Source organism: Seriola lalandi, unplaced genomic scaffold (assembly GCF_002814215.2).
Source record: "Seriola lalandi dorsalis isolate HSWRI2012SDOR001 ecotype SW California unplaced genomic scaffold, Sedor1 jcf7180002054936, whole genome shotgun sequence".
In the NCBI taxonomy this organism is placed as follows: Eukaryota; Metazoa; Chordata; class Actinopteri; order Carangiformes; family Carangidae; genus Seriola; species Seriola lalandi.
In genome coordinates, this window is record NW_019525488.1 from 589,668 (window position 1) to 598,702 (window position 9,035).

General features: G+C 43.9%; 2 protein-coding genes across 2 annotated transcripts in view; both read left to right on the forward strand.

The window, feature by feature from the left end:
* Positions 1 to 3,250, forward strand: part of ndp (norrin cystine knot growth factor NDP) — a 16,357-nt gene extending 13,107 nt beyond the window's left edge. The window contains exon 3 of the mRNA XM_023393470.2: positions 530 to 3,250. Coding sequence (XP_023249238.1) covers positions 530 to 754 — 225 coding nt within the window. The 3' untranslated portion in view covers positions 755 to 3,250. The remainder of the gene's footprint in view (positions 1 to 529) is intronic.
* Positions 3,251 to 8,507: 5,257 nt separating this feature from the next.
* Positions 8,508 to 9,035, forward strand: part of maoa (monoamine oxidase a) — a 29,873-nt gene continuing 29,345 nt past the window's right edge. Inside the window, exon 1 of the mRNA XM_023393488.2 lies at positions 8,508 to 8,658. Within this exon, the coding sequence (XP_023249256.1) occupies positions 8,604 to 8,658 (55 nt within the window). The 5' untranslated portion in view covers positions 8,508 to 8,603. The remainder of the gene's footprint in view (positions 8,659 to 9,035) is intronic.

Below are 9,035 nucleotides of genomic sequence, written 5' to 3' on the forward strand. Positions count from 1 at the left end.
TGTGTGTGTGTGTGTGTGTGTGTGTTTTGTGTGTGTGTGTGTGTGTGTGTGTGTGTGTGTGTGTGTGTTTTGTGTGTGTGTGTGTGTGTCACCCTGCCACGGCCCCAGACAGGCTTTTGTCAAAGTGGATACACCGGTGGCGACACACAGCAGCTGACAGAAAGACATGACACAGGAGTCTGTTTAGGGAGGTGGCGGGAATGTAGTGACCCACAGAGGAATGCCAGGCGGACGCTCACGACACTAATAAGGCCAGCGTTTCGTGTGTGGTGTGTGTGTGTGTGTGTGTGTGACCCTGAGCTCTGAGCTGCAGCAGGTGTAGGAATGTGTGACTGCTCTTGTTGCTATCTCTCAGTTTGCAGGTGCAAGGCCGAGGCTGCGAGACGTCGGAGAGACGGCGGGAGTCCAGACAGACGGGACTCGAACACTGCCTTATTGTACCCGGAGACCCCGTTCCTCCTCCCTGAAGGTCGAGGAAAACAAAATGCGTGAATGACTTATCTGTGCTTTCTTACGCTCTGCTTTCCAGATGGTGCTGCTGGCGCGCTGCGAGGGTCACTGCAGCCACACCACCCGCTCCGACCCGCTCATCTCCTTCAGCTCCGTGCTCAAGCAGCCCTTCAAGAGCACCTGCTCCTGCTGCCGGCCACACACCTCCAAGCTGAAGGCGGTGCGGCTGCGCTGCGCCGGCGGGACGCGCATCACGGCCACTTACAGATACATCCTGGCCTGCAACTGTGAGGAATGCAGCTGAGCGGCGAGCGGCCCCCTCCCCACACCCTCCAGACTCTCAAGACCCAGCGTTTTCCTTGGCCCCGGGCCCCTAATCTAAAGCTTTCCAGAGCGTTTCGGTTGATTGTTGGATCAGATAATTGCCCCAGAGGACAGCAGCTCAAGATGCTTGTTGTTATCTTGGCAGTGACAGTTTGGAGCGATCGTACCACCCTCACACTGGCCTGAAAACCGACCCGCAGCCCCCGGGACTCTCACACCACACACTATACCCTCTCCACGACGTGCATTCAATCACAACAAATCATAAGAAGCATATTTTCTCCAGCAGCTCAAGGCCAGACATCACAAACCGCTGCTCCCGGGGGGGGGGGGGCTGGAGCCCCTCCGCACTGCGCTCATCACGGGCCGTAATTCATAACACACAGGCTTCATAGCGCAGGACGAGAGTCTCCCGGCTCCATAAAATCTCCAGCACGCATTCGACAACAGAACAACACGCCTCGTTAAAGAGCGACGTGGGAAAGGACGGTGGCCCACACATGTGGTGGATCTTTAGAGGGGCACCTGCGCTGCGATTATTCACCCAATAATCTTTTACACACTCCCCGCAGGCTTTCATCCGGCTGTGTAAAACACGAGCGGCGCTGACACGAGATCGACCGTAAACGTGAAGCGGCAGACGGCGTGAGAGCAGGGCTGAGGGCGGAGGAAGACCGAGGAGGTGGAGGCGGGGTGTCTACAGACTGTCGAGCTTGTCAGCGTTCATCTTAAATGTAAACTATTCTATTTGAGTCTCTGTGATGTTTCCTGTCAGCTTTAGTGAATCTGTAGCTCCTATCAAGAAACTGTGGTGTGTTGTTACTAATCACGTGTCCAGTGTTGTGACGAGTCTCTCCTCATCCTCCACAACCACGAAGACTACTTCAACCTCAGCTGTAACTCATTCTGTGTGTGCGTGTGTGTGTGCATGTGCGTGTGTGTGTGTGTGTGTGCCAGGAGTTTGTCAGTTCATCTGCACTCAGTCCCATTGTTCAAACTGTGCTTTCTTCTTTCATTAAAAGTTCATGGAAGCAAAGAAACGCATTACTTTTTTACATTTTTTTAAATTAAACCGCCTCTGAATTCTTAATATTCAAATAATTCAATTACCACTGACTTTTATAGTATTGAAGTGTTTTACTTTGAAATCCATCTGTCTGACTTCATGTGGTTTAAATTCCCTTAGTTGTAATTTCCTGAATGTTGTTTCAAGTGGTGCACATAATAATAATAATAATAATAATAATAATACAATTATAAATAATTCATTATAAAATAACAGTTGTTTTAAACTACATCAAAATAAAAACAAACACCAAAATAAAATTCACGATGAAAAATTTAAACCTGGACATGTGGGTCACTGAGGATGATCAATCGAGCCTGAGGGAATTGATCAGCATGTACCACGAAGTCTCTGTCTCTCTCTCTAACTATCAAAATAAAGGCAAAAAAATGCCCAAAAATATAACTTAGGTAATCAGTATCATCAGCAGCAACAGTATGACATGTTCAGACTGTAACAGCAGGAACTGTGAGGCCGAGCAGTTTAACTCACACAACAGACTCTCACTAACAACAGACACTTAATGACAAAATGTAAATACTTTGAATTTAAAGTCGCATTGAGGTCACACAGTCTCTCCTTCCTGAGTTACAGCATTAAATAATGACCAGAGGTGTTTTTACAGAACATTATGATGTCACAGTGAAGTTGACCCTTGACCTTTTGGATATAAAATGTCGTCACTTCATTTTATCCTTATAGACATTCGAGTTAAATTGTGTCATAATTAGTGAATGAATTTTGGCTGAAAATGTGTTTTGTGAGGTCACAGTGACCTTTAACTTTGACCTTTTCCCACCAAATTCTAATCAGTTCATCCTTCAGTCCAAGTGAAGTTTTGTGCCAAATTTCAAAAAGTTCCATCAAGGTGTTACGGAGATATCGCCTTCACAAGAATGGAACGGACAACCCGAAAACATGGTGCCTGATCAGGACACTTCTTTGCTTCCATAGAGTTTTAGATTGTGAAGCAGCTCAGCTGTGAAACCACAGTCGTCTCATTAACAAGACTTCAGTACAAGAAAGCTGAACGTTAATGAAATTAAAATGAAGAAATATAAAAGAAGCTGGAGGTTGAGTTTTGATGTGACTGAACCTGAAGCCTCCAGGAGCAGGACAGTGAATGCATCATCTGCAGAGACGCTGGAGAGGAAAGCCTGGATCTCTCCCTGTGCGGATGAATTCAGTATCCCATTAAAAATCTGACTCACACACACACACACACACACACACACACACACACACACACACAGTATACACACCCTGTACAGACGTCTTTGTTGTGCTGGGAGCTGAAACGTTACCCTCCCATCATGCTGCTCTGCTCTGCGGACGTTTCAATCCCGACTACAACTGACAGCACGGCCGCTGCTTCACACGTGAGCCTAATAAAATCCTTTTCCCCCTCGACTCTGGAGATTAATCTGCCTTTCTCTGCTGTCTCCTCTCACTGTGTCTCTCCTTTATCAACACACACACACACACACACACATTAGTGGAGAGGAGGCATTTTGGTGACATGAAGCAGGAGGTTTAATGATTCGAGGAACCAGTGTGACAGAATTGCAGGAGGGCGGGATAATGGGCTGTCAAGCTGAGACTGTGTCCTTTAGAAGAGACACAGGAAGGAGACGCTGAGTTCCAGACGTCCCAATTAAAGAAGCTAAAACTATCATCAAATACAGTTTTTCATCTGGGTCTATTTCCAGGTGTGAGGCAGGCACATGTGGTCTTTTTATAACCCGTCACACACACAGCCACATTCGCCCCGTGATCCTAATCACAACCATCCAAGCGTTTAATAAAAATCATAGAAAAGGAGGCGTTTTATTGGACCGTGCTGCACTGTAGGTGCCTCCTTATTAAAGGAGGAGAAACGCACATCTGTGTGTTTGGAATTCCATTAAAATGCCAGACGTGAAACAGACGTGGACGGCAGCCATGTGACCGTTCACCCAGCTGTCAACACATCAAGAAAATATGAACACGAAGATGATGATGATGATGATGACTGTTGTGCTGGAATTCTTACACACTTAAATTATGGCTTCACTGTTTTTCAAATCTGACTTAAAGCAATAATCAAGTGTTCGTTGGAGCATCAGAACAGTTTCTGCTCCTCTTCATAAAGGACTTTAATGTAAGTGAAGGGGATAAAATAAAGTTAATAATCTTCTACATACAGTCATTTTAAATTCCCTCGTGTCTCAAACTGCAGCTCAGCATGAAAAACAAAGAGGGAGATTCACACTAACATCTCATAGACACATTGTTTTATTACAACTGTGTCGTTATTTCAGTTATAGATGTTAACAAATACATTAATAAACACTTTTATCTGCTTACAGTGAAATTATAGTGTTATCAATTATTTATTAAATATGTATATACTTTATTACTTTTAATTACTTAAAGGAACTGTATGTAAGTTTTCGCTATTGCTACATAGCTAACGTTAGCAACAGCTGTTTACTCAGGAAGAAACAGTAAAAGGTTACCGATAAATAAAATATAGAAATATACAAATTACAAATGACACAGAAATAAATGAAGTTAACAGAGAAAACAAAATCTCTCATACACATTTTTTTCAAACCCTAATGGTTTGCTTCTATTTCCATCGCGTCTTTTCTTCTACTGAAGTTAGCATGCTAACCAGCTAGCCGCGGCCTGGTCAGAATGTCTCGTCACTTTCCAATACCGAGTCACTGAAGAAGTAGCTGCTTACAGGACGTAGCACCTTTTGTATTGTAAGCTGCTAAATAGCTAACGTTAGCAACAGCTAACAATAAAACAGAAACAATAAAGGGTTACCGATAAATCAAACACAGAAATATATACAATTACAATTACAAATGACAAATCCATAAATAAATAACATTAACAGAGAACATTCTACATGTATTTTAGTGCAGGAGGAAAGTCGGAGTATGAGTTCAGAGCGACTGGGTTTGAAGTTGAGGTGTGTGTTTATTCTCCAGTGTCAGGTTTTAGGAAAATGTAGGTCATGATGTGTGTTTTGCTGACAATGTTTGGGAGCAAACAGATCTGCTGGACAGTGTTTTTATGGACCTCAGCAACCGCAGGGAAATATTTATTTTACACCACTTACTCACTCGTTTCCCCCCGTTCACATTTCTCTTTTTCTAACTTGATTTTTTTTTTCCACTGCAGGAAGTTTTTTTGTTGTTGTTGTTGAAACTTTTCAGGTTGAGGATGTTGATTTTTCTATTTTATTTATTTATTTATTAAAAAAAAAAATTAAATTATCAGTGTCTTTATTCACCCTGTATATATATATATATATACTATATATATATATATATATACATACTATATATATATACATATACTATATATATATATATATATATATATATATTAGTCCTATTAGAAGAAATAGAAAAGTGTCTCTGTGAAGTCCAGGCAGCTGCTGCCCTCTGCTGACAGATCCACACACCTGCAGCTGGGGTTCATACCTGTGTCTGTCCTCTATACACAGTGAGGACAAAGAGGTACAGAGGTGCTGTCTGCACCACTCATTACACTGTGTTCTGTCGTGTGTTCTGTTGTGTGTTCTGTTGTGTGTTCTGTCGTGTGTTCTGTCGTTTGTTGTGTGTCCTGTCGTGTGTTGTGTGTTCTGTTGTGTGTTCTGTCGTTTGTTGTGTGTTCTGTCGTGTGTTCCGTCGTGTGTTGTCGTGTGTTCTGTCGTTTGTTGTGTGTCCTGTCGTGTGTTTTGTTCTGTTGTGTGTTCTGTTGTGTGTTCTCTTGTGTGTTCTGTCGTTCGTTGTGTGTTCTGTCGTGTGTTCTGTCGTTTGTTGTGTGTTCTGTCGTTTGTTGTGTGTTCTGTTGTGTGTTCCTGTCGTTCTGTTGTGTGTTCTGTCGTGTGTTCTGTTGTGTGTTCTGTCGTTTGTTGTGTGTTCTGTCGTGTGTTCTGTTGTGTGTTCTGTCGTGTGTTCTGTCGTGTGTTCTGTCGTTTGTCGTGTGTTCTGTTGTGTGTTCTGTCGTTTGTTGTGTGTTCTGTCGTGTGTTCTGTCGTTTGTTGTGTGTTCTGTCGTTTGTTGTGTGTCCTGTCGTGTGTTGTGTGTTCTGTTGTGTGTTGTGTGTTCTGTTGTGTGTTTTGTTGTGTTTTCTGTTGTGTGTTGTGTGTTCTGTTGTGTGTTCTGTTGTGTGTTGTGTGTTCTGTCGTGTGTTGTGTTGTGTGTTCTGTTGTGTGTTCTGTTGTGTGTTGTGTGTTCTGTTGTGTGTTCTGTTGTGTGTTCTGTTGTGTGTTGTGTGTTCTGTTGTGTGTTGTGTGTTCTGTTGTGTGTTCTGTTGTGTGTTGTGTGTTCTGTTGTGTGTTCTGTCGTTTGTTGTGTGTTCTGTCGCTTGTTGTGTGTCCTGTCGTGTGTTGTGTGTTCTGTTGTGTGTTCTGTTGTGTGTTGTGTGTTCTGTTGTGTGTTCTGTCGTGTGTTGTGTGTTGTGTTTTGTGTTCTGTTGTGTGTTGTGTTGTGTGTTGTGTGTTCTGTTGTGTGTTCTGTCGTGTGTTCTGTTGTGTGTTCTGTCGTGTGTTCTGTTGTGTGTTCTGTCGTGTGTTGTGTGTTCTGTTGTGTGTTCTGTTGTGTGTTGTGTTGTGTTGTGTTGTTTGTCCTGCTGAGTCTTGGATCAAACTGAATACAGACACCTTTATGTGTTCTCATGTCGCTCTGTAGCTATTCTAAACTCCAAACTTCACCTCCCACACACGTCGTCATGGAGACGTCTGCAGCCTCCATCTCGTCTCTGTCGTGCTCCCTCACCTGTCCAACAGTTTCCCTCTGTGTCATTATCTCATCAGCCAATGGGAGCGGCTGTCAGCCTGCACAGGTGATGTATGTGAGGTGTAGGCTTGATAACGCAGCAGCACCGTCTTATAACACTACAGACAGATGGATGGATGGTCATTATTTATTTGAGCATATAACATTAAAGTAATAATCTGAACATTTATGAGGAAGCACGTGACAATAAAAATGAGGAGAGATTTTTTTTTGTGTCATGATAAAAATGATTCAATTTCAATTTGTTGGAGGATGAAATGTTGTTTTACATAGAGATGAACTGTATATGAAGACACGGTTGACTTGTGTATGTGATGAAGGTTGATATCAGTTTGTGAAATCATAATAAAATCTTACCCACAAACAAAAAAGACAGAATATAAAATTATGATGTATGATGTAACAGAAACCATATTCAGATGTATGTATCTCCTCACTTCTTAATGTAAAGTCAGGTGTGTGGTGTACAGAGCTCTGTGGCGCCCTCCAGAGGCAGGAGTTGGAACAGGTCGTGTCCAGGGAGTGAAGGGAGCCTGTGTTTATCATGTGTGGATATCTTATTAATTACATCTGTAATGTTTGTGCATCAAAGAAAATATATTTGAATACATCTCAATACATTACAGCCATTTGCCAAATGAGTATAAACATAAACTCATAAAAGAAACGAATAAACTAAACCCAGAATACAAAGTTCAAACTGGATATATATACATGTAACATATGGGAGTGTCCTCACATCATACATATAATTCATGTGTAGGTACGGTGAGTGTCACTGTTCCTCTCTGAAAGTTCCTGTCCCATCACCCACACCTGGTTTCTCAACCAGACAAAGTTTATTTCAAGACGTAGACAGTTTTTTTATGATGAGTTTACTGACTGGTCATGTACAGTTCCTTTTCCTTAGGGCAATCGTTTTTATAAAATCATAAAGTATTATAATGTTTCCAACAGCTCCCACAGGTCTGACTCTGCAGCTCTGCCTCTTTACACGTCTCCGTTTAATAATTATATCGACCTAGCTGTCCCACCTGATCCTGCACTGTCTCACTGCTTTGTCTCCAACCAGCAGGAAGACAACAGCTGTGTGAGAGATGCACGTGCAAAGAGGAGCTCCTGGCTGCCTGTGACCGACCGACCGACCACAGGAGGGCGACAGAAACTAAAGAACACAGACATGGATCCAGTCCAGGAGGATGTTACACTGTAAAATAATAATGTCAGTCAAGCGCTAAGCTTTTGACTTATTGTCTGCAGACTGTAAAAGCAAGTGACTGTGTTCTGTTGTGAAATAGATATAGATCAGATAGAACAGATCAAATGAATCCAGCTTGAATCTTCCATCAGATTGCAGAGATTTTGTTTCCCAAGCAACAATATCATCATTATTATTATTATTATTATCATTACTATATATGTGTTGAATTGGGTGTGAGGCTGCGGCTGTAACATAATTCTGTCATGCCTGTTGTTCTGGCATCAAACTTGCAGATGTTCTTCTTATGAAACTTTATCCACTCCATCTTTATTGTGCAGGCCTGGTCTCTGACGCCTGGACGCGCAGGGGCTTTTCCTGGCAGAGAAGAAGAAGATGGAGGCGATAGCGTCATGATTTAAAAGATTTACAGCCGCTGATCAAAGTTAGGTCCCTCGGTGCACGCAGCCGACATGCAGCAGCTTCCAGTGATAAGAGGGAGACCTTGAGTCCGGAGCGAAGTCCGCGCCCTGAACTCTGCAGAGCTGCATGGAAATCAGGTTTTTAAAAAAAGGAAAAAGTACTCGTCCCTGCAGGTTCATTGCACCTCATTATAATCCTCCGCGTCCACAAGGCAGTGCGCTGCTCTACTATGGGTGGGCGGAGCCTGCAGGGAGGGGGCCTGGCCGGAGCCTTTTAATACAGATGCGCTCCTCTGTGCGCCCTGCGTTCAGCGGCGAGCGGACACGGCAGAGCAGACGGCACCATGACTGCACCCAGCAACACCTACGATGCGATAGTGATCGGCGGAGGAATATCAGGTAGGAGCACCGCCGCTAAACTTTCTTCTTCTTCTTTTCTTTTTGTTTTTGCTCTGCGGTTTAAACGGAGACAAAGTGAAGAGGAAGGGGTTGAATCGGCGCCGCCTGCAGCTCCCGCAGCTCCCGCAGCTCCCGCAGCTCCTGCAGCTCCTGCAGCGGGCTGATGAGGTCTGACGCGCCGTGTGTGAAGGTGAACACACAACTGTTGCACACAAACAAGCCGCCGGTGTGTCAGGGCGGAGGAGGTGATCTAGATCCGGATCTGGATCCGGATCCGGACTCAGTGCTCAGCTCACACTTTCATTTGGCTGGATGCGGCTGTTTCTTCTTCACCGTGTTCTCCGCCTTTACGTCTCTACCGTGAGGCTGCCCCCCCC